The 25825-nt window shown below is 44.2% G+C and overlaps 1 protein-coding gene across 4 annotated transcripts; it reads left to right on the top strand.

Moving 5' to 3' along the window:
* The first annotated feature begins 2949 nt into the window (after positions 1-2949).
* Positions 2950-21367, top strand: SLC25A51 (solute carrier family 25 member 51). Of its 4 annotated transcripts, none has more exons than XR_013967749.1 (4): positions 2950-3068; positions 6466-6549; positions 7672-7819; positions 17096-18959. XR_013967749.1 is itself a non-coding variant. In XM_080819758.1 (2 exons), the coding sequence occupies exon 2, from the start codon at positions 17137-17139 to the stop codon at positions 18028-18030; it is 894 nt and encodes a 297-aa protein (XP_080675884.1). In that variant the 5' UTR covers positions 7670-7791; positions 17096-17136; the 3' UTR covers positions 18031-21367. The 4 variants fall into 4 exon arrangements, 2 of the variants coding, with proteins under 2 accessions (XP_080675884.1, XP_080675883.1); XR_013967750.1 differs by having other exon boundaries at positions 2952-3068; positions 7672-7791; XM_080819758.1 differs by lacking the exons at positions 2950-3068; positions 6466-6549 and having other exon boundaries at positions 7670-7791; positions 17096-21367.
* Positions 21368-25825: the final 4458 nt, after the last annotated feature.

The raw sequence follows: 25825 nt of genomic DNA, 5'->3' as shown, positions 1-25825 counted from the left end.
CTCAGCAGGGAGCCTGCTTCCCCCTCTCTGCCTCTCTACCTACTTGCGATCTCTGTCTGTCAAATAAATAAATAAATAAAAATCTTTGGAAAAAAAAATTCTCCCATCTCTCTCTGCCCCTCCCTGCCCTCTCTGTCTCTCTCTAATAAATAAATATGTATTATTTTATTTTTTTAAAAAATTTAAAGACTTTATTTTTTTGTCAGAGAGAGAGAGAGAGCACAAGTAGGGGGAGCCGCAGGCAGAGGGAGAAGCAGACTCCCCACTGAGCAGGGAGCCCAATGTGGGGCTCCAACCCAGGACCCTGGGATCATGACCTGAGCTGAAGGCAGACGCTCAATCGACTAAGCCACCCAGGTGTCCCAATAAATAAATCTTTTTAAAAAAAATTGGTGAAGAGTCCATGGTGAAAGGGGCAGAAGAGACTTAAGGTACCAAAGATTTACAAATCACTGAGAGACTGCACACGGCTAAAGTGCAGAATGTCGTCGGTTGCAAGGTGGACAAACAGGCAGAGGGGCCAGGACACAGACCCGCCCGCAGGCCAACTTAAGAAGCTTAGGTTGGGGAGGCAAGAGGGAACCATTGGAAGGTGTTTTTGTTTTTTTTTTTAAGATTTTATTTATTTATTTGACACAGAGATAGATCACAAGTAGGCAGAGAGGCAGGCAGAGAGAGAGGGGGAAGCCAAGCCGAGAGCCCGATGTGGGGCTCAATCCCAGGACCCTAGGATCATGACCCCAGCCAAAGGCAGGGGCCCAACCCACTGAGCCACCCAGGTGCCCCCCTCCCCCCACCGGAGGTTTTTAACTTGAGGAGTGAGATGGTCAAATGTAGGTTCTAATATCCTCTAGGATCTGATCGGACAGCTGATATGGAAGCTGGAGGTATGGAGAATGGTTTAAGGGGCTGAAGAATGAAAGAATTGGTAGATGAAGATAGAAAACTGAAAGGCTAACTTAATGATGAATCCTGAATCAGAAAAGAGAAGATTTTGAGTTCTAACCTTTATATGCCCAAGAAGAGCCAGTTAAGGGCCTGGGGGTTTCTGACCAGGAACTAAGAGCTGGAGGGGCAGAGGCATCCACGGTGGCCTGCAGCGTGACAGAAACAGACTGACGCAGCCCCAAACACATGTGTTCCTGTTGGCCTGGGAGTTCCTCACTCCTTTGAGTCTGTTGTGCCCCAAGTGTATATTCAGTTTCAATTTTTGCCTCCTCTTCAGGTTTTACCACAGGAGACTAAGTCCGTTCTAAACTGGAATGAATGATTTCTTCATCTGAACACTCTGGATGCCTGCCTGATTTATTTGTTTTTCAAATAATACATCTGAACAGGAATTCACACAAGACAGGGCAAACATAATTTTGAGGTGAACGCCCTTCCCCAACTGTTGCCCCATTTATCATTCCAAACCATTGTGTGACCTTGTCATCATCCTGTGGAGCCCGAATCTATCCCTGCACACTAATTAGATGCCAAGTGCCTCCGTCTTGACAGTTGAGATTTGCTCTATCAGACCCTACCACCTGACCTTTACAATCTTATCTCCTGCTACTGTGACTTTCTCCACTGGTCCAAATTCCAGTCACTCAACCAAAGCCCAGTTCAAACACTTCCTACCCTATGAAGCCATCCATCCCTGGTTCCCCTCGCAAGGGGCAAGGCCCCTCACTCTTCCAAATTTCCAGTCTTCTGTTTTTATATCCCTCATTAGACTCTAAGATTCCCCAGGGGAGCTTGGACATGAATAACGGCACACAGCAGGTGCCTCAGGGGACTTAGCTGAAATGAGGTGGCACGGTCTCCCACATCCCAAACGGCAGTTAAACAGGCCAGCTCAAGCAGACCAAATTTTGGAGTCGATATCTCTAAAGTGCTGTCTGGGCAAGTGGGCAGGGAAAGCCACCCCCCTAGAGCGAATCTCTGACTCATGCCTCTTGCACTAACCGCAGTGAAGTGCATTTCCTTCACACGCATTTCACCAGCCTCCTGAAGGCTTCTCCTCTCCTGGCTGACCTTTCTGTTTCCTTCAACTCATCACACCTGCTGTGTGCCTTTCAGTTTAGGAGTTAGAGTCAGGTCATTATTCCTGACAAGGATGTGATGTGATGCTGACAAGAGCCAAAGGATGCATGCAAGGCCGGCATTGTATTTCAGACAGGTACTTGGGGCTTAGGAACCAGTGACTTGTCCAAGGTCACTCCCAGAAGCGTCAGCGCTATTACTTCACCTAAGCCTTCCATTTCCTAGTGCAACAGAGTCCAACACCTACAAACTGTCTGAGGTTGAAAGGAAAGAGACTTTAAAAGTGGTTGTATGGGCGCACCTGGGTGGTTCAGTCTGTTAAGCGGCTACTTTCAGCCTGGGTCCTGGGATCAAGCCCCGCATCAGACTCCCGGCTCAGCGGGGAGCTGCTTCTCCCCCTGCCTGCTGCTCTGCCTGCCTGTGCTCACTCGCTTTCTATCTCTCTCTGTCAAATAAAATCTTTAAAAAATAATTTTTAAGTTATTTTTATGTCCTAAATCATACACAAGTGTTCCTCTGCGGCCTGCGGTACCGGTAGCGGGAAAAAGGCCACTCTGAGGGTTTGATGAAATCTAACCACGGCTACAAAGGGGAGCCAGAAAAGGCACTTCCAGGTTTTTAGCGTTTGCCACCCACAACTGTTAACTCCAGCTGGCACTCCCCCAGGCTGCACGCTGGAGAACGCGTTGACTAGTTGTGGCAAGGCAAGGCCACCGTATGGCGCCAAGAGACCGGTGCTCTGATTAGCGGAGCCCCAGTGCCTTACGACAGGTGTGCTGGGTTACTCTACACCTGCCCCGTGGATGCCAAGGGGACTGGGTCGGGGTCACCTGATTCTGCGGGTTTAGGCAGAGGCGGCGCGGCGGCGTCTGCCTCACGTGATCCGACTCGGACAGCGTCGAGCGCGTCACCCTACGCCCCGCGCACTCGCTCGGTCAAGGTCTGCGCCTGCGCGGCCGCTGCTCGCCGGCTCGCCGACCTGCGGGCTGGCGGCTACCGGGCGCGGACCCGGGCGCGCAGCCGGGCGCCCGCTGCAATGGGTGAGTGCGGCGGGCTGGCGGCATGGGCCTTCCCCCCGGCCTGTACGCTGAAGGAGGGTCTGAGGAGGCCGCCCGGCCCCGGCCCCCTGGCGCAGCCAATGGGGCCCATTCCTCTCCGCGCTCCCGGCCGCTCCCGCGCGCGCCCTCCCGGGTGGGGCCCACAGCCGCAGGAGCCGCAGAGGGCGGCGCTCCCGCACAGGGTGGGTTCTACGCCCCCGCGGCTCCCGGCTCCCCCGCCAGCCGCCTGGCTTCGCGGGGCTCGGCGGGGCGCCGTCTGGCTGCCGGAGCGGGCCTTTCCGGCGAAGAAGGTTGTGCGTTCATCGGACGCGCCCCTGCTGGGAGGTGCTTCCCGCCGCGCAAGAACAGGAGGGCGGACAGGGCTGGGCTTTGCCTGCGCCCGGGGGCGGGCGGTGCTGGGACGGCGGAAGGCCCCTGCCCTCCCGGGGGTCTGGGATTCCGGGCCCCCTGAGCCTGTTCCCTGTCGGAGACGGAAGGGGCCTCGGAGATCCTACCCACCCCCCGCCCCTCTTTTCCCAGACTGGGGGAATGGACGCCCGGAGGGCGGTAAGTCTAGCCACTACCGGGCGGTGCTTATTCTGCGACACCATGTTGCATCGCGTTGTGGGAAACTCAATTGTACAAGGCTTTCTGGGGGCGGGCAGGCGGGCGGTGTTGTTCTTCGTGAGTCTCTGTACTGATTATTTACCACTGAGCGTAGCTAGATAGAGCTTGTCGATGCCTTAGCTCTATTTATCCTTTGGGCATAACCTTTATTTTGCCCCGTCAGCTATACTCAGCTGGCCTTAATTCCCGTCCTCTGTTTCTCTACAAATAAGCAGTGAAACAAAAGTCCTGGAAGTATATGGGTAGTGACCTTGCCAGTTAGAGCCTTCTCCACCGTTACTTGGAAAGGATTGAATAAAATCAAAAGCTGCTGGAACTGGTCAGGTGGGTATCCCAACGGTTCCAGAGCACAGGTCAGGCACTTTGGATCTGGAGTCACCTTTCGTGGATCTAAAGAAAAAAATCCTAAATTGTTACCTCTGAGTGGAGGTATTTGGTTTGTCCTTTGACAGATTAAGCCCAGAGAATTTACTTTTTAAATTAGGGATGTTGCTTTGAGCATAGTAGAAAGATAGTGTCATAACTAGGACTGGAACCCAGACTGATCTTGTTCTCATTGCTGACTCAGACCTGCTGACTTGTGGGAGTTCATATCCTTTGAGAATGACATTTGCCTTCCCAGTTTTTGCACAAAGACCTTTGTGCTGGGATCACATCTAGGTCTTGCTTATCCAGCTGGGCTGTAAATTAGCGTGAGTATTTAGACTTTACACTGTTTAATTATGCCACAAAAGTTTGATACTTGTAGTTGCTTGAAAGTCAACTTATTAACTGTGCTTCTTATTGTTCACAGAGCTTGAGTGTTTCAGGTAACAAACAGTTTAAAATTATGGTAAATAAGTTTTGCAATAGCAAAGAATTATCCATGTTAAGGAATTTAAATACAGAGATCAGTTTAGTAAAGAAATTTAGCTGTGTTCACAGTATAGATAAACATGTAAAATTCTAAACTCCATTGCCACAGAATACTATGCACACTGTCCTTGCTTCTGTTGCCAAATTAAGAATCTATTCATACCATCCTGTGTGTGGGATGAAACTAGAGGGAAAGCTTTATTTATTTATTTTCTTTCCACATGTGGTTTCTTTGAAGACATCACAAGTCTCAGGAGGTTAAAATTTAGAGGGAAAGTTTTAAATCTGTGAAGTCTAGGAGGGTTTCATCACCTTCCTTTTTCTATGCCCAGGCCAATTTTTTAAAATTTGAGACTCTAAATGTACAGTGATTTTTTTTTTTTTTTTTTTTTTTAAGAGCAAGAGGCAAGAGTACACAAGGTTGGTGGTTGGGTTTGTGGCAGAGGGAGAGGGAGAAGCATGCTCCCCACTGAGTAGGGAGCCAAATCTGGGGCTCTATCCCAGGACCCAAAGGCAGATGCCAAACTGGCTGAGCTACCCAGGCACCTATACGGTGATGTCAAAATATCTTAAAATGATTGAGTATAGGGGTCAGTAAACAGCTAACTTCTGCTAGCCATAGTTTTCTGTTTAATAACAGTCTCCATTATTACAAACAGCCATGACAAGCTAGCTGAAGTAACTTTAATTTGTAAAATTTTGGGAAGTAAGTCATTCCAATAAAAATTAAAAGTGAACATGGACAAAATTTGGTAGGGCAGGTATACAGATAACTTAGTTTGTATGGTTTGCAGGTGGTAACTTTAGAATTTAAAATTGTATTATGTATTCAGTATGTAAATGACATATCTTACATTCACAAGTTGTCACAGTGTGGTATTATATAATCATATATACATTAACCAGAGTATTCTTGTTGATTTTATCATTCTGTAGTCCTGAGATTGAAGGAAAGCAACGCATTACGTAGATATAAAGCATTCATATGCTAAGCTGTTTTAAAATGTTGGTTAATCTTAGATTGGCAAGTGTGGTTCTAATAAGAGTTCTTAAATTCATGTCTGTCAGCTGAAATAGCAAGAAGTAAGGTTGTAGAAGACTAAGTGATTAATAATAACCCAGCTCTACCCTGGCCAACTTCTTTTTAAGCATCTTCAGAGTTCTTTTTTTTTTTTTTTTAAACATGCCATTGGCGAAAAAAAGAAAAATAAAATAAAAAAATAAATTTAAATAAAAAATAAATTAAAATGCCATTGGTTTCTTTAACTGGTTTAGAGCAAAAAATGTAACAGCCAGGTGTGTTTTAAACAAATCGAAAAGCTGTGGGTGGTTTTTTCCCAATTCTCTCCAAGTCAGATAAATACATACCCACAGAAATGGTGCATGAGGGAAAGCTGTCATACACAAGAAGTGTATCCTCAGTAAGGAAAACTGCTGTTGACACAGGAATTAACATAATAAAGTCAGCAACAGGTTAACAGTTTTAACAACTGAGACTTCAGGGTGCCTGGCTTACTCAGTGGATGGTGCAAGTCTTGATCTTGGGGTTGTGAGTTTAAGCTTCATGTTGGGTATAGCGATTACTTAAAAAAAATCTTAAAAATAATTGAGTCTTCAAATGCCGCATGGCACAATGCCATACTGTATAAACTACTGAGAGACTGCTGTGTAGGAAGGAGGAAGTCTATACGGCTTTTAGCAAAAATGCTTTTCCAGAAAAGCAAATCAAAACGATGCAGTCAGCAGATCAAGGAAGCTATAGCTAGATATCAGAACTATGGCTTCTCATATCTGTGCCAGAAGATCCTGTTTATCCAGAATGGACTAAAATTGCAGGACGAAACAGGGACTTTTAAAAAATATTTCTTTATCCATTTTAAGTTCTTTGCTTCTCCTCCCCCGCCCCCCTGCATTTCAGATTGATCTAGCAGAAAGATGGCTGCCATTGGCTATTTTATTTTTCTTTCTGTGGCAAGACTGTCATGGTGCCTGGATAGTTCAGGTTTGTATGCTTCTCTTACCATTGTCCTTTTGTCGTCAAAACACTTAGTAATGGACTTAATGTAATTGGCTTGCTGCTGCTGCTTTATTCAACTAATAAAGGAGAGCTTCAGAGTGTTTTTATCTCAAATCTTTTGAGGCTAGAGCACAGTTGCCAAATTTTAGGATCCGTCTTTGTATGATCTTCCTGTGGGCCACCAGAAAGATGCTCTTCTCCTGAGCATAAATAAAGGATATAATAAGACACACAAAGCCAAAACAGGTTTGGGTTCTGGAGCTGAGCATGTATAATCCCAATTCAAGGCCACTATGTCAAAGAAACAGGAGATGATGAAGCAACCATCAGACCAAAATTCTTCGAGTATCTTAAAAAGTAATATATATATATTTTATATTTTATTTATTTGACAGAGATCACAAGTAGGCAGAGAGGCAGGCAGAGAGAGAGAGGGAGAAGCAGGCTCTCCACTGAGCAGAGAGCCCAATGAGGGACTCTGTCACAGGACCCTGAGATCATGACCTGAGCTGAAGGCAGAGGCTTTAACTCACTGAGCCGCCCAGGCGCCCCTTAAAAAGTAATATTAAAAAGTTTTGCTCAAAGGAAAATACATCACCTTAAACACTCAAAAATTTGGAAACAAAAATAAAAATAAGCACCCAACTTAAGAAATTAGAATGTAGTAAACCTAGACAAAACAGGAGAAAAGAGATAAAGAGGAAAACAAATTTAAAAACTGAAAATAGTAAAACTGGTAACTTCAAGAGCTGTCTTTTTGTGTCTGGGATGGGAGGAATGTAAATTTGACAAACTGGCTATCCTGCTCAAGAAAAAAGGGAACATAAGTACACAATACTAGAAGTTTTTTGTTTTGTTTTTTTTTTAAGATTTTATTTATTAATTCATGAGGGACAGAGAGAGAGGCAGGGGGAGAAGAAGGCTCCCCACTGAGCAGAGAGCCTGATGAGGGACATAATCTCAGGACCCTGGAATCATGACCTGAGCCGAAGGCAGTTGCTTAACCATCTGAGCCACCCAGGCGCCCCTAGAAGTATTTTTTTTTAAAAACAACATGTACTATGTAAGACTATATAAATAAACCAGAACTTTTTTTTTTTTTTTAAGGAACTACAGTATAAAAATTGCGGAGGAAAGAACCTAACAGACCAGTAACAATGGAAGAAATTGAGAAAGTTATCAAAAAACTGCCATCCCCCAAAACACCAGGCCCAGATGGTGTTACAGGTGAATTCCTTTAACTTTGAAGGAAAAGGTAATTTTGATAAGGTTTAAATTTTACACCAGCCTTAGGAAGGAAAAGTGACAGATTGTTTTACAGAGCTAATGGAACATGGATGCCTGAACTTGGTGTGAGATAGTAATAAAATTAAAAATTTGGTATGTTCTAGTGATGTGAAATTTTAAAATATTAGCAAATGGTATCTAGTAATACATTAAAAAAAATATTTCACCGTGGCCAAGGAGTATTCATACCCATGTTATGAAGGCAAGTAATTAACAAGAAATAATGCTAACATATACACCAAATAAATACATTAGAGAATAATAAGAATAATAGGTCATCCTTGTTGAGCACCTCTAGTGCTCTAGACTATTCTCCTGGATGTTGTACAAGTAGTAACGCAAATGACTGAGCCAACCTATGAGGTAGGTAGCATCTTTATTTTATAAATGAGGAAATTAAGCCGTAGAGACATTGAGAAACTTGAAGAAGGTCACACAGTGGATACATGCTGGAGCCAGGATTTGAATTGAGGCTGTTAGCTGCATCTCATAAATGTTACCCTGGTTCTGTCTCTAGTATTCATATGGTCATCTCAGTAGCTTCCTAAAAGCATTTGACCAAAGTTCCTGATTGAGTGGTGGTGGGAGGGGTTGAAGGTGGTTGAATTTCAGTAAAACAGGAATAAATGTGTTTGCCCTTTCCATGTTTGAAAACTCTCTAAGCCCTTACCAGGTGATCATTGGTATTAGAAAAATGGAATGTAGTTTTAATGGGAAACATAATTTCCTGGTAAATAGCAGGGGGAAAGGGCTTATGTTATAATAGAAGATATGCTAATTCTTAGGATGAATGCAGAATGAGGTTTTGGGGGTTTTAAGGTAGCTTATCCAATGAAATTAGTGATAGCGCTGGAAAGACATGCTTTACTTTGTATTTGTAGCACAATCCTAAACGTGGGTAGGCATAGATGGTGAACAGGGAAGATTACTTGAGTGGGTACAGATTTTGTAGAGACGAGTTCAGTAAACATTTTTGTGTCATAATGATCTATTTCCCTCTGTAAACTTGAAACTGCTAGGACTTGGTTTATTAATCCTCTGATGACAATTTTCTGTTTCTCACACCAAAGGCCAGTGTTATGCCTCATAGTAATTCCTAGCAAAGTTCCCATAGATGTCAAAAATAAAAGGATATTCACTATTACTATTATTTAATTTTGTTCAGGAAATATTTGCAAATCTAGTAAGATAAAGGTACATATTATAGTGGAGAAGTCAGAATTATTTGTGATATTTTATGTAGTAGAAGCTAAAGCAAACCAGCCCAAAAATGAGAAATTGCAAGAGGATTTGGTAAGTTGGCTGATTCTAACCTTAATACATAAGAATTGGTAGCTTTTTCATATGCAGACAACAAGCAGTTTGAAAGTGAATAGGAAGGAGAAGGCCCATTCATAATAGCAACTGAAAAGATAAAATACCTAGATGTAAGAAATAGTCAAGATCTGGGGGGCACCTGGGTGGCTCAGTCAGTTGAGCCTCTCTGTCTCTTGATTTCTGCTCAGGTCATGATCTCATAGTCCTGAGATATTCAATAGGGCTCTGTGCTCAGTGGAGTCCACTGCTCTCCTCCTCTGCCTCTCCCCCTGTCAGTGCTGCCCGTGCTCTTTCAAATCTTTTTTTTTTTTTTTTTTTTTAAGATTTTATTTGTTTATTTGACAGAGATCACAAGTAGCCAGAGAGGCAGGCAGAGGAGGAAGCAGGCTCCCTGCCGAGCAGGGAGCCCAATGCGGGGCTCGGTCCCAGGACCCTGGAATCATGACCTGAGCCGAAGGCAGAGGCTTTAACCCACTGAGCCACTCAGGCGCCCCGCTTTCAAATCTTAAAAAAGAAATTCAAGGGGTGCCTGGGTGGCCCAATGAGTTAAGCCTCTGCCTTAGGCTCAGGTCATAATCTCAGGGTCCTGGGATCGAGCCCTACATCGGGCTCTTTGCTCTGCAGGGAGCCTGCTTCCTCCTCTCTCTCTGCCTGCCTCTCTACCTACTTGTAATCTCTCTCTGTCTGTCAAATAAATAAAATCTTTTAAAAAAATAAAAAGACTATTAAAAAAATTCAAGATCTGTATGAAAAATTTTTCAAATGCTACTAAGGTTTGTAGAAGGACCCAAGTAAATAGGAAGACATCATATTCCTATGAAATATGGTTTGATTTTGGAAGAGTGACAAGTCTTTTCATTTATCTATGAAGTCACTTTCTCTGTAAGATACCAAGAATTTTGGGAGGAATATGACAGAGATACACTAAAGTTTATCAGGATCTGCGATCCAAGAAAATTGCTAGTTCTGAGAAGAGTATGGGGAAGCGCTACGACATGGTGACACGTGTCCTACCGCTGTAGCAGGTCCGAGCAGGTTGGCGCTCGAGAAGCGCTGGTCTGCTGGCGGAGCAGAGCTGGTGCAGACACACGTGCACGTGCCCACGGGCATTTGGATGCTGCTCACCCATCACTTCCAGAGGCAGGCTCTTCTTTTTGCCCCACTCCTTACACTGAAATTTCTAGAGAGATTCCCATATGGCTGGTAAATGAAACCGTGAAGCTTGTAGAGGGAAGCGTGGGTTACTCCTTCATACTTTTAGAGTAATGAGGGCCTTCGGAGGACATCGTAAAGCCTAGAAGCCAAGATCGTAGACTTAATATCCACATTAAGAACTTCAGTATCACAAAAATGATAAAGTAGGAAAAGTATTTGCCAAAATTTGATTACTAGAACCAGGAATGATTTTCTTCATATATGAAGAAATTTTACAAATCAGAAAAGTTTCTTCTGCCTATTAGAAATATAGGTAACATGAAAATTTGTAGTAAAAGAAGTTCAATTCATCAAAAATGAAAAAATGCTGTAGTTTATTTTTTTAAGCAGGCCCCTCTGCTGAGCAGGGAGCCCGGCACAGGGCTGATCCAAGGATGCTGGGATCATGACCTGAGCCGAAGGCAGATGCTTAAAACTGACTGAGCCACCCAGGCGCCTCAAAATGCTGTATCTTAATCAGAAAGTTTAATAATTTTTTTTTATTTTTTAAAGATTTTATTTATAAGAGAGAGAGAGAGCACAGGCAGAGTGGCAGGCAGAGGCAGAGGGCGAAGGAGGCTCCCTGCCAAGCACGGGGCCCGATATGGGACTCGATCCCAGGGTGCTGGGATCATGACCTGAGCCGAAGGCAGCCGCTTAACCAACTGAGCCACCCAGGCGTCCCTTAATCAGAAAGTTTAAATGATAAATGTGATTCTTTACCCATCAGATGATGCTGAAACGGTTGGGGTCCTGGTATAAATATAGTTTTTATAGAAGTATAAATCCTCATGAGTTCTGGGGTAGCTTGAAGTAGCTATCAAATTTAAATGTATTACTCTTTGAGCCAGCAGTGCCATTCTGAGGTTTTATCCTACAGATAAACTTGCAAGAGTTCACCCAAGCAAGGTATAGGTAGGTACAAGGTTGCCCAAAGCAGCATTCTTTAAAAAAAAGAAAAAGCCAAACCCAAACCAAAAAACAGGGACCAAAATAGGAGATGGAATAAATTACATATAATATGTCCATTTGTTAGAGTATTATACAGTCATTCCAAATACGGGGGTATCTCCATGCTGTTATTAGAAGATAACAATGCATTGGGAGTGTCACTAGTGGCAGGCTGACTGGTAAAGAGCCTTTCCCACAGTGAGGCTAGACACGGAGAGCCCTGAGCCAGGGCAGTGAGCCTGGAGTGGGGAGATGTCTGTGTATTTAATTGATTTACAACTTTATTTTCTCTTAAAATCTTTTAAAAATGTTTATTATTAATGTGTCATTTTTTTCCTAAAAATAATGTTTCTTCTGTGAATTTTCATTGAAATGACTCATTTGTTGGTTTATTGGATCTAAAAGCAGCCCAACTCCAAGGAATCTAGGTGACTTCATAATCTGTTCTTTTTTTTTTTTTTAATATATCTTATGTATTTGAGAGAGAGAAGGAGCATGAGAAGGGGAGGGTCAAAGGGAGAAGCAGACTCCCCTCTGAGCAGGGAGCCTGATGTGGGACTCAATCCCAGGACTCCAGGATCATGACCTGAGCCGAAGGCAGTCTCTTAAACTGAGCCACCCAGGCGCCCCTCATTGGTCTAATACCTGCCAAGATGAGAAATAATTCCTGTCTCTGAGCTAGGCTTTACTTTGATCATTTATACTGCAGAGGAACACATTTTCAGAACACGGGGGAACAATTTTTCCTGCCCCTTTAAACTGATTCACAGTAGTGCTGAGCAGCTTTCAGCCCTAAGTCCCGCTGCTCCCAGTGCTCTGCCCAAGGGGAGAGCGTGTTCCTTGAGAACAGAGTGGCGCCTGGAGGTGGTGTGGCTCCCCCAGCTTGTGGGGGCGGACAGTGAAAGATTGCACCCCGGCACTGTCGCGTTGTTTTGGTGTAGCCAGACGACTTAGTGGCGAGGATCTTTTGCTGACCCCTTTCAGGACCTTCCTTCCGACAGGGTTTGGGCCTGCACTGGTTTCCTAGTCACAGTTTTTCTCAGAGAGCAAGTTTATCTTTTCTAATAGAAACATGGACCAAGCCAGCTGGGAATAAAACAGAGAAACTTTGGGCCAGAGTGTTCAGTGATACATTTTCTTCTTAGTGTGGTCTATCTTGTGGGAAGAGGACACATGGACCCTGGTGTGACATACTTAAGGAAAATAGCTTGTTTCCTTTTGCTTCTCACGAGAAAGGAATAAAAAAACAGTATGGAGCACTGTCAGAGGGTCTTGGGATCTTCCGGAGGGTCTCGTAATGCCGGTCCAAGCCTGCTTCCCTGTCGTCCTCTGCCACCCACCCATCTTCCACCCACGTTCTGCTCTACAGAACATATTTGAGTAATTCCTCGAGAACTCGATCTGCTGCGCCTCTGACTCAGGACTGACACCTCAGCCTGCGCTGCCACCGTTAGCTGAATGTGCTTCTGCCCACACGTCCTATCCCGCCCTGTCCCTGTCTCCAGACAGCTAGTTAATGACCCCTTTCTCTGCGGGGCCTTTATACACCTGGTGTATATTTCCATGCTCACATTTATTGTTCTGTAGTCTATCATTTGCATGTCCTGTCTCCCCTGAGGCCAGGGTTCTCATTTATCTCTAATCTCTGATAGGGCAGTGCCTTTGAATAAGTTGGTTGAATTTAATTTTCTTAGTATGCTAAGAGGCCAGTGTAAAGGCAGACAAAGAGGAAGAAGTCCCCAACAAAGAAGCAAATGAAGGTCGTTTGGACAGTGTTAATCTGTAAGTCTGAATGAAACAGAAAAAAAAATTACTATTTTATGAAGATGTTATTTATTTGGCAGAGAGAAAGCACAAGCAAGGGGAGCGGCAGGTAGAGGGAGAGGGGGAAGCAGGCTTCCTGATGGCAGGGCTCTATCCCAGGACTCTGAGATCATGACCTGAATCAAAGGCAGACACGGAACGACTGAGCCACCCAGGTGCCCCAGTACTCTTTTAATATCTGTATGACATCCCATCAGGTGGATACATCTTCATTTATTTAGTGGGCCTCTTACTGTTGAGCATTTAGTTTTTATTCAGTACTTCTCAAGAGCGTTGTTGTGACTGTCTCCTAGTTGAATCTTTGTGTACATTTTGTATGAATAACTATTTCCATAGGCTGTACTCCTAGAAGGGAGTTGCAGATGTGTGTTTCGTATTTGATGTTACGTTATCTGTGGCTCCTGTAGATACAAGCTCCCCAGGAACTGATTTTTCTGATTGTTTTCTGTGCTTCGGCTGTGCACTGCACTTTTTTTTTTTTAATTTATTGACAGTGCAAGTGCACAAACAAGCAGGGAGAGCAACACGGAGAGGGAGAGGCAGGCTCCTGCTGAACAAGGACCCGGATGTGGGGCTCGATTGCAGGACCTCAGGATCGTGACCTGAGACGAAGGCAAACACTTAACCCACTGAGCCACCCAGACTCCCCTGGCCTGCACTTCATAGTGTTTACATTTTAACATCTTTTGTCCTGAATGCTCAACAGTTGATGTATGAAACTATACCCATTAAGCAAAAACTCCCTGTTCCCCCTTCCCCAGGCTCCTGGCAACTACCATTCTACTTTCTGTCTATATGAATTGGACTGTTCTAGGTACTTCATGTAAGTGAAATCATACAGTACTTGTCCTTTTATGACTGGCTTATTTTACTTAATGTCCTCAGGGTTCACCCCTGTCCTAGCATGTAACAGGACTTCCTTGTTCACTTCCTATTCACATAGTTTTCCACTGTCTGTATATATACCATGTCTTGTTTAACGTGTCATGCAGCAGTGGGCACTTGTGTTGCTGCCACCTCTTGGCTGTTGTGAATTGCACTGCTGCGGATGTGCGTGTGCCTCGTGAGACCCTGCTTTCAGTTCCTAACGGATACATTCCTGCAAGTGGGACTGCTGAATCCTGTTAGTTCTATTGTAAGTTTCTGTAGAACTGCTGCTTTGGTTTAGTGGCTGCACCATTTTACATTCTCACCAACAGTGCACAGGGACACTGAACTTCTCCACAGCTCCGCCTACACTTGTTATTTTCTGTTTGTTTGTTTTAAATAGTAACTATCCTAATGATCTCATTGTGCTTTTGATTTGCATTTCTCTGTTGATTGAGGTCAAGCATCTTTTCATATGGTTGTTGGCATCTGAGTATGTTTAACAGTTTTTTGGTGTTGTTTTTTTTTTTTTTTTTAAGATTTTATTTATTTATTTGACAGACACAGCAAGAGAGGGAACACAATCACAGGGAGTGAGAGAGGGAGAAGCAGGCTTCCCACTGAGCAGGGAGCCTGGTGCAGGGGCTCAATCCCAGGACCCTGGGATCATGACCTGGGCGGAAGGCAGCCACTTAACGACTGAGCCACCCAGTTGCCCCAAGGTGTTTCTGTTTCTGTTTTTGTTTTTTAGATTTCATTTATTTGAGAGAGAAAGGGAGAAAAAGCATGAATGGGAGAGGGGCCACGGGAGGGAGGGAGAAGCAGACTCCCCATTGAGCAGGGAGCCCAAAGCGATGCGGAGCTCGATCCCAGGACCCCAAGATCATGTCCTTTGTGACCTGAGCTGAAGGCAGCTGATGAAGCCACCCAAGCACCCCTGTTTTACAGTTTTGTAGGTTTCTTTCATGTCTGGCTTAAAAGATGGGTGGAGTTCCGTATTTTCTTGTATCTCTCCTTTGGAGAAATGGCTATTCAAGTGCTTTGCTCATTTTTTAGTGAGGATATTTTTTTATTGAATGGTCTCATAAATGTGGTGTACTCTTGAGGAATTAAAAGCAACTTAAAAATATTTAGCCTGTTGGGGACCCTAACTGTCTCAGTTGGTGGAACATGGACTCTTGATCTTGGGGTAGTGAGTTTGAGTGCCATGTTGGGTTTAGAGATCCCTTAAAATAACCTTAAAAAAAAATATGTAGCTTGTTCTATCTAAGATACAATAAAATTGCCCATGTTGTCCCCCAGTAAAGCTTATTTCTGGGCTGTAGGATTGTTCTGGATGATCCAGCTGTTTAGATCCTTTGGAGAAAATCAGACTTAGATGTCTGGCAACAGGATAGCCTTGCTATTTTAAGGACTCTGCTGCGTTCTGGGGGAGGACTTTACCTTCGTTTTACTCGGTGAGCTAAGCCCATGGGTGTAGGCTTCAGATCTTCAGCATCTGATAGAGCCGCTTTGTCGGGGCAGCCTCCCAGAGTCACTGCCATCCTTTGGTGCAGTCGCGGGAACATGCACCCCTGTAGTCAGACTTAGATGCCAGCTCCACTTACTTTCTATACCTCAGACAAAGGAGAGTATTGGTGTTTTCATTGGTAACACTGGGAAAATACAGTGTATAGTACATACCTGCAGGCCTCCCTTGACCCTGTTCTTCCAGTCTCTACCTCCCAAGGTGCATGCTCAGTGTCCCTTATGCACAGCATGTATCTGTCAAACAAGGTATGTATGCTGTGGGGTATTCGTTTACCTTGCCAGTCTCCTGTTACATTGTGAGTTCCTTCCCTTTTTTTTTTTTTTTTTAAGATTCTTATTTATTTGAGAGAGAGTACGAACAGGGGTGAGGGGTGGAGGGGAGTCTGCTTCTTCCTGCTGACCAGGGAGGCCAATATGGGGCTCGATCCTGGGTTGCCAGGATCATGACCTGAGCTGAAGGCAGACACTTAACCGACTGAGCCACCCAGGTCCCCTGTGAGTTCCTTGCTTTTGAATCTCTAGCACTTGGCAAAGGGCCTAGTCCAGAGTAGACACTAAGTGAGTGTTAGTGAACAGAATGAATGAATGCATATTTTGCTCTTTTATTTCTCAAGGGAAGACTTTGAATCTTTTTCAGAAAGATAATGGTATAGACCATTATGTAGTGTAGTACGTATGAATTAGTCCAGTAGTTCTCAAATTTTTTGGTATCAGGACCCCTTTACACTTAAAAATTATTGTGGACCCTAAAGAGCCTTTATTTATCTGGATTAGTATTTATGGTCTTAAAAATATAAATTTTAAAATATTCACTTTATTTATTTTAAAATATTTATAATTTATAATTATTTAAATTAGAAATTATAATTTTTAAAATTTTATAAATTACTATAAATTATAATTTATAAATTTATATGCATTTATTTAAAATGTATGTATCTATTATCTCCTGCATGGGTCAGGGGAGAGGGGAGGGGCAGAGGGAGAGAGAGAAGGAGAGGGTCAAGCAGATTCCACCCTGAATGCAGAGCTAGATGCAGGGCCTGATTCTGTGACCCTGAAATTGTGACATGAGTCAGAATGAAGAGTGGGACACTCAACCTGCTCAACTGACTGAGCCACCAGGTGCTCCTAATTTGCTTTAAAATAACATGTTAACATAGACAACACATCTTCATGAAAAATAACTATTTTCCAAAAAATTAATGAGAAGAGTGTGTTTTCCCGTTTTGCAGGTCTGTGTGATGTCCGGTGTAAAAGATAGGTGGGGTCCTATTTGCTTCTGCATTGTGTGTGGTGAGAAGTTGTTCTGGTTAAAGTAGATGCAGAAAATCCAGCTTCACACAGGTACGTGGCTGGAAAAGGAAAGACCTGCTGGACCCCTGCAAGGGTATCAGGGACCTTGAGGGGCCCTCTGAAAATACTGTCATAATTACTGATGTAGTCTAACAGGGAAAATGTAATAGTGTCCAGAAATTAAAGGGTTAAGGAAATAAGGAAACATTCCACATGTTTAGCCCTGTCTCTGATGGCTTACCTACTGTCGTTTTCTTATTTGTAGGTTAAAAATACCCTTCATGAAGAAGAAAGATCTTAAGCAACATGGTGGATTCAGAAGCTCATGAAAAAAGGCCGCCCATCCTGACATCTTCAAAACAAGACCTGTCACCTCATATCGCAAATGTCGGGGAGATGAAGCATTACTTGTGTGGCTGCTGTGCAGCTTTCAACAATGTAGCCATCACATTTCCCATTCAGAAGGTGCTCTTTCGGCAGCAGCTGTATGGGATCAAAACCCGGGACGCGGTGCTCCAGTTGCGGAGGGACGGCTTCCGAAACTTGTACCGTGGCATCCTGCCCCCACTGATGCAGAAGACGACGACGCTGGCACTCATGTTTGGGCTCTACGAGGACTTATCTTGCCTTCTCCGCAAGCACGTCCGTACCCCCGAGTTTGCGACCCGCAGTGTGGCCGCAGTGCTTGCAGGGACAACAGAAGCAATTTTCACTCCATTGGAAAGAGTTCAGACATTACTTCAAGATCACAAGCATCATGACAAATTTACAAACACTTACCATGCTTTCAAGGCACTCAAATGCCATGGAATTAGAGAGTATTATCGAGGCTTGGTACCTGTTCTTTTCCGTAATGGATTCAGCAATGTCCTTTTCTTTGGCCTTCGAGGTCCCATTAAGGAGCATCTGCCTACTGCCACGACTCACAGTGCTCATCTGGTCAATGATTTTATCTGTGGAGGTCTGTTGGGTGCCATGTTGGGAATCTTGTTTTTCCCAGTTAATGTCGTGAAGACTCGCATGCAGTCTCAGATTGGTGGGGAGTTTCAGTCTTTTCCCAAGGTTTTCCAGAAAATCTGGCTAGAGCGGGACAGGAAGCTGACGAATCTTTTCAGAGGTGCTCACCTGAATTACCATCGCTCCCTCATCTCTTGGGGCATAATCAATGCAACTTATGAGTTCTTGTTAAAGATTATATGAAAGAAACCATCAGTTAAGTGCCATTTGTTAACTGAATAGACCTAAGAAGAATGGAGTTGGGCCTGATTTCTAATTGGCCAAATAAAAGTTGGTGTCATAAGTTCAGGGCACAATGAATTATGGGCAAAGCTGTTTTCTTGAAGCACCAACAGATTCAGAATAAAAGGTTCTAATAGGAAAATTTAAGGGGTTTTTGGTTTTGTTTTTTTCATTATTATCCGAGAACTTTAGGCTCATTGCCTGGTTAAGAGCTGTCTCCCTGACTGCTTTTGACAAGGAAAACAGCCACGGTCTGATTCTTTTTCCCAAAAGTCTTTAAAATCTTCCGTATTGAAATGTCAGTGGCCATGAGCAGCCAGAGAAAAGGCTCTTAGAGCCATGTGAATTCTCAGGCTTCCTTCTCTTACTCTATTTCTTGCTTCTCTGCTTTTAGGAGGAGATACAAAGGGTAGTCTTCGTTAAACATAAGCATATACATGTAGGACAAACAACAGAAGAGAACAGCTTAATAGGTGTAGGCTTTTTATGATAAATTGCTTATATTAGTTTTGAAACTAAGTACCTGTTTGAGTAGTCCTTATCTAGACTACTCAGACATGGTATGGCAGAACCAAGCAGCTAGTCCAAGCTCCCATTTTCCTGTCTAGCTTGGAAGGTTTTGTGTTTAGTTCTGAGTGTGACCTTAAACCCTTCTCAAATCCCCTTATGTTAATTTCACTTACTTCATTGCCAAAACACAGGGAGACTTAAGTTTGGTTACAGGCATTTCTTCCTGTGAAGAAATTTCATATTAATTGCAAACTCTGGTTAATTCAGTTTCTTTGGTTAATTGTTGCCAACTTCATGAAGAGATTTGGGAGATTGGGGAGTGTTTTTTCTTTGAGTTGTAGTTTGTCATATTGAAGTATCCCGTTTTCTTAAAACTCTTTAAAAAAAAAAAAACCACTTCTATAAGATTGTATTTTGGAAGTCTATTAATGGGATTCTAGATTTCTCTCTCCTGGTTTTTAAGCATTACAGAAGGGGAGAAAACAAATCTCAGGATAGCTTTCCCCCCAGTATTAGCTTTTTTATTTGAGTCTTGAAATAGAGACTTCTATTAGGATTTTTACATTTGGGAACCCAGTTTTATCATTTTATCATTAAAACAGTAAGACAGTTTGAGATAAGATCAAAATAAAGATATTTGTTGGGTTAATTTTAAATGCTACTAGTTCGAAATAGCTGGATAGCATACTCATCCCTTACTTGATAGAGAAAAACTTGTCAAAGGAATCAGATTTTAAAATATTTTTTCCAGATCGATAAAGCAAAGTCCCTCTCTTTACCAACTGAATAATTAATAAAACTTGAAACATTCTAGAAAAGTAGTTTATCAGTCTTTTAAAAATCCACATCTGTAAATATGTAGTTAACGATTGCTTGCCAGCATCTGACATGGCAAAGTAGTTTGGTTTCTTATTACCAGTTTTTCATCATTCTGGGTAATTGCATATGAATATGTGCACACAATGACCAAAATAAAATCAGGGTCTTGGTAGTTTACTCAGTTTCTGGGCAGATAGTCCAAAAGCAATGTTTACCTCTAAATGCAGTATGGTGGTCAAATAAGCATCCTTCCAACCATGAGGGATTGGGAAGCATTATCAAGCACTTGTCAGGCACTAATGAGGCTCAGTAGCTTTACAACAGCCCTTTTGAAAATGTGTTGGAAATGGCAGTTTACTTTGGAAACCAAGATGCAGAGGTGAGGATTTCAGAAAGCAAGGATTTGACACCAAATAAACGTGAGTAGCATCATTTGGCTTGTTGAATAGTCTGGCTTTGAAGCGGGTTGAGTTTGGGGGGGGGGGGGTACAGAAATGAATGACAAAGGCACCTGAGGTCTGGTGGTGCCTGGCCCCTTACCCACCACACCTTGTGGCAGGTGAGTTTTAGCCTGGGGTCATGCCCTGAGGTGGGCTTCCTTTTGTCTATTAATACACTCCTGTGAGGTGACAGATAACCTAAGTTCTAAAGCACTTTCGTGAAATACAAGGAGAATTTGGAAAGGGGATGCTTTGGTTTCTGCAATCTCAAACTTGTGGCGTTTAAAAACAAATATTTTTAATGTTTTTAACTCATACTTGGATTTCTTTGTCACTTTTTACAGCTTTTGGAGACCAAACTATAAATACATTACCAGGGATGGTTTTGTGTTGTCCTAGAGACTTCTTAAATTTGACAAAAAATTTGAACAGAACTTGCTCGTGGTAGCCAACAGCTTTGTCTGAACCTTAAAAGAAGTCAAAATGTGTTATATAAGAGATCCTAACCACTTGTTTTTACCTTCAGTGTGAACTAGTAGTAATTTTGAAAAGGCAAACGTGACTGAATAACTTTACCTGAAGAGCTTTAAAAGTGGCCTTTCTGTTACATACGTGGCACAGACGGCTTATGAGCTCGGGGCCCTCGGCCCTGCCTCCCATGCTTCATCTCTGACACCACCAGAGATGTCTTACGGATTCTGTATCTAACACACTTAGGGTGGTAAGAGCCCTCAGGACTGCATCACAGAGTAAATACAACCTCTCCGAGGCGGCAGATTTGTGTGTCTTTGTTTCATTTGTGGCTGGAGACAGTGTTTTTGTCTCAGTAGTCAATATTCATCTTACCTTATGGTTGGTTATGTAATCGCCTGCTATATATTGTAAGCTGTGCAATAAAACAGAATTGTGTATCTGGAATCACTTTTGGAGACGTGACATTTCCTAGCTCGATGACATTGGTAGTGCTCTGTTCTCACGCTGTGCGAACATAGAATCATGGGCGGCAGACAGCATGTGCAGAATGGGACCTGGAGGCCTTTCTGGGGCTGCTGATCGCGCCGTGTGGGGAAACGGCAGGTCCGAGTGGATGAAGTTCGAGAGCGAGACGTGTGCGGTCCAAGTGAAGGCAAGGCAGGAGATCACGTGGGAAGGAAGGGTGAGCGCTCAGACTTGATCTCCTTTCAATTAAAATACTCTTTGTTTTCTTGTATGTATAAATGCATATCCAAGATCTAACAGGCATTCTCCTTAAGTTTGAGGATTTTTCATTTTTAATATTTTTAATGCCGTCTTTTTGCTTGATAGTATTTGCTTGCCTAAATGGCTCCCAGATTGTGGGGGAGTCTCCACTTTGTTTTGGGGGGATTTTTTTTAAGTTTCATTATGAAAAGTGGTTAAGCACACAAAGTTGTTTATGTTTAATATTTTTTGAGTTTTGTGACTGACTTTAAATGAAACCTGTTAAATGTGTCAGTTAACATTCTTTTGGTAATTCTGTTTGGAATAAAGTTGTTTTTATTTTCAGTCCATTCTATTTGGTCTTCTCTTGTGGTTGGGTTAGGGTTACTAGCACTTTTTTGTGGTTTGTCTTGTTGAGAAAACATTTAGCATACTACTTCTGACTCTTCAGCACCTTCCCCTGGTAACTTTGCAGGTAGAATAGTCCCTCATTGATCCATCTTACTTGGTCAGGAGGAGTTCCAGATTTTTCTCAAATGAATGTTTTCATTTTTCTCAAATGAAATAAACTTTTCTCTCCTGACTATAAACTTAGTATATTCAGTTTATGAATAACTTCCGTGGTATAGTGTACCTTCAGGTCACGTTTACCCCCAAGCTAAATGATCTGGATGTTGTGCTTTTTGAGTTTTTTTTTTTCTACTTTTAACTTAATAACTATTCCTTTCTGTTAGAAGGCTGACATTAGGTCAGCCTGCTGTTTACACGTTAAATTTTAAGGTGCTCCCGGACTCAAGGGACTGTTGAGGCTGTCTGATGAGGACCAGCAGATAAGGGAGCGATTGACTTCAGGCTTGTAAAACAACAGTTTGGGGTTGGGATTAGTCATAAAAGTGAATATCCTGAACTTTAGTTGAAAGTGTTGTGTTGTATGTGTCCTCTGTTGCGGCGTCATTGTAGCCCACCGCTGGAGCGCCAAAGGGTGGGGCAGGGTGCGGGAAGAGTGGGTGATGTTTCTCCAGGGGGGGAGCCCTGCGGAGCTGTCGGGGTGGGAGGGGAGCCTCTCTGAGGCAGGCGCCCAGCCTCATTTAGTTTCGGAAGTTTCCAAGGGGAATATTTTTCCAGTGAGCAGAGCTGATTTTGAAGTCGAAATTGAGGATAAAATAGAATTTCTCTAAATTCTGTCCCTTGGATCCATTGTGGGAATGATGTGAGAGTTCTCTGTAGCCCCCGCTCGGGGCCCTACTCGGTCTCCACCCTAAGCCACAGGAACCTCTGCTCTCGTGGCCTCCCACCCTGCCCCTGCCTAGTCCCCTGCCCAAGCACAGCACTGCCCTGCATTCACTTAGTCACCTCTGTGGAGGTCTTGAGCGTCACCTCAGGGAAGCCAGCTCACACTTTCAGGACTAAGTCAGGTCCCCCCACCCTTGGACATTCTTGTGCCGCCACATTCCTGTTCTTCAGAGCACTTCCCTGTTTGTGCCGAACTGTGAGTATTCAGTGTTTCCTGCCTCTTTTGAATGCCAGCTCCGTAAGGCAGGGACTCTGCCGGGCCCTCCCCTCCTTCGAGTGCCTGGCCCCGTGCCTGATACCCCATGGGGGCCTGGTGAGGAGTTGGGAGGGTGAAAGGACACGTGGCTAGTCAGGATCGTAGCATTCTGGAATATCCTGTCAGACCTCCATTCCCCATCGAGGTTGTGTAAGGAAGAAGCCATTAACACTGCTTGGGCTGTCAGAGTGAGATACCCAAGACTAAGTGACTTAACTGACAAACCTGTATTTCTCACACAGTTTTGGAAGCTAGGAAGACCAAGATCAGGGTGCCGGCAGATCTGGTTCCTGGTGAGAGGCCTCTTTTTGGTGTGCAGACTTCACACCGTGTCCCCACACGGCAGTGGGGACCTCATCGAAACCTCATCCCCTCCCAAAAGCCCCACCTCCACATCCCCTCACATTGGGGGTTAGGCCTTCAACGTATACATTTTGGAGGGGACACAAACATTCAGTCCATAACATGCACGAGCCTAAATGATCAAAGAGCCTAACGGTTATTTCCTTAAATAGTTAGTGTCATTGACCGCTGCTTTGTAAACTGTGGAAGTGTCATGAAAGCAAGGACTAGTTTTAGTTGTTAAGAGCAGACTGCATCTGTCGCTCCATCCTTCATCGCCGACAGGAATGTTTGGGGACCCGGTCGTTATTAGCAGTTCCTTGTGGGTAAGGCAGTGACCTCCTGATCTCGAAGCACACCAGAAAATGGGGAATGCATTTAGTTCTGTGGAGAGGCTTCTTGTCTCCTATGACACTAGAAAAATGAAGCCAACTTCTCTTCCGAGGGCCGTCGTATCTTCGGGTGCAACGTGGCTCCTGACAGCTTCCTCCCTTTCTGTGGGCGAAGAGCTGCTTTGGAGCTTTCTTACTCCTCTCATCCTCTTCTGGGAAAAGAGGAATTGAACAGGAAATTTCCAGGTTTCCTTGGGTTCCTTACTCCCTGCTAAAAAAATAGCCATGAAGTTTTGAGAAGGGCAGAGAGTAGGAAAATGTAAGGGAACCTGTTAGGGTCCGTAATCAAAGGAGCGAGACTGATAACAAAGCGAAGGTCAGGCAAAGCTTTATTTCGCGCCAAGCATCGAGAATCAAACTGACCAGTCAGGGCCGTCTCTTGCAAAGAGGCGACCCCTCCCAGCCTCACAGACTAACTTTTATAGAGGTAGTTTAGCCGGGCTATACACAGGTGGCCAATGAGATTGCAATACACAGAGAAAACTGCACAGTCATGCTAGGTCTGCAACACATAGAGAAAACTGCTAGGTTACACACGGGTGGCCAATTGAATTTCAATTTACCCTAGTAGATATATTCACACCCCACTGATTGGATGTCTTCACCTGGCCTGACCCGCCCTTGTATCTAGGCTTTGCAAGTAAGTTCCTCTGGGAGGGGCGGGGTCAATCTAAGTTCACTACATAAACACAAAATGACTCCCTCTGGCCAACCAGGCCCTTACATTCCCCCTTTTTCTTTGGAGATTAGTCAAATCCTTGACTTTCAGCCAGTTCTATGTTCTCCGGTTGTAAGGGGTTATATTGAGCATGTAAGTCTAACATTTTAATCGCTTTAGTTTTCTTTTGTACAAATGACACTAGTGCACAGTCGGCTGATGAGTTAGCCATTTGCCGCTTTGTATAACCTTTTCCATTTTTCCTAATTTCGTTTATCTAATTTCCTACCTATATTTTACATAAACAGGTAACAATAGGAGCAACAATAAACTCATAGTCTTTTGAGTCTTAGCTAATTGGTTTCCTTTTGAAATCAGATCAGATGTTGGTGGTTTTACCTTTGGCCATCTGGAGTGCCTTGGTGAGTGCAATTGCTCCGCTTTTTGCACCGATGTTCTGTGTGGCAGGGCTGCCGCTCAGAGTTCCTGCTCAGGGGAAACCACCGCAGCCCCTGCATACCTCTTTCCATCGACCATGTAGCTACTCCCATCTGTGAACAGAGTCATCTCCGCATCCGGAAGGGGAATGTCTCTGAGGTCCGGCCTTACTCCTGTGACTTGGGTTAGGACCTCCCTGCAATTGTGTAGATGGTCCTCCAGCTCCTCTGGCAGCAGCGTGACTGGATTTAGCACCACTGGGGGCTGGAAGGTCACTCTTGGTTCGTTAAGGAGGAGGGCCTGATACCCTGTCACTCAGGCGTTCATCATCCATCGGTCGGGTGGAGTCCAGAGAAGGCCCTCGATAGCGTGGGTGGTGGTCAAGATGATATTTTGACCCAAAGTCAATTTACTTGCATCCTTGACCAGGAGGGCCGTGGCAGCAATTATGCAGAGGCACGGGGGAAGCCAGCTGCTACTGGATCTAGTTTCTTGCTAAGATAGGCTACTGGCCTTTGCCAAGGCCCCAGAGTCTGAGTCAAAACTCCTTTGGCCACCCCTACTTTTTCATCCACATACAAGTGGAAGGGCTTGGTAACATCTGGGATGGCCAATGCTGGGGCACTCAGTAAGGCTGTTCGTAATTCCCAAAATGCTCCTTCTGCCTCTGTCCACTCTATCATTGTAAGCCCCCCTTTTGCGAGTTCGTAGAGAGGTCGGGCAATCTCCGTAAACCGCGGGGTCCACAGCCTATAGTAGCCCACTGTCCCAAGAAACTCCCTCACTTGTCGGGACGTGGTGGGGTGGGGGTATCAGGTGATCACCTGTTTCCTGGACACAGACAGTGAATGCACTCCCTCGTGGAGATCAAAGCCTAGATAAGTGGCATGGCTCTGACAGAGCTGTGCTTTCTTTGCTGACACCCAATACCCTTTTTCCTGCAGAGCTTGTAAGAGAGCTCTCGTCCCCACAAACATGACTCATAGTCCTCAGCGGATATTAGCAAGTCATCAACATACTGTAACAGAGTGACTCCTGGGTTGGAGGTTCTGTACTTATGCAAATCCTCGTGTAGGGCCTCATCGAGGATAGTGGGTGAATTCTTGAATCCGTGGGGAAGTCTTGTCCAGGTGAGCTGGCCTTAGAATCCTTCCTGTGGGTCGGACCACTCAAAAGCAAAAAGGGGCTGAGACTCCCTTGCTAAAGATATGCAGAAAAATGCATCCTTGAGATCTAAGATGGTATATACAGTTCTTCTGGGGCCCAGGAGGGTGGATATCTTTAACCCATTTATTAACTTCCCGCAACTCCTGAACGGGTCGGTACTCCCCAGTCTTGGCCTTTTTGACGGGCAGCAAAGGTGTGTTCCATGGAGATTTGCAAGGAACTAGGATCCCGTCTCCTTGGAGGAGGTTAATGTGTTTTCCGA

The sequence above is a fragment of the Martes martes genome (assembly GCF_963455335.1).
Source record: "Martes martes genome assembly, chromosome: 12".
NCBI lineage: Eukaryota > Metazoa > Chordata > Mammalia > Carnivora > Mustelidae > Martes > Martes martes.
This window is presented reverse-complemented; position numbering and strand designations above follow the sequence as displayed.

Excerpts from the sequence above, each read along its gene's own strand:
- SLC25A51 (XM_080819758.1), top strand. The coding sequence starts at position 17,137 with ATGGTGGATTCAGAAGCTCATGAAAAAAGGCCGCCCATCCTGACATCT.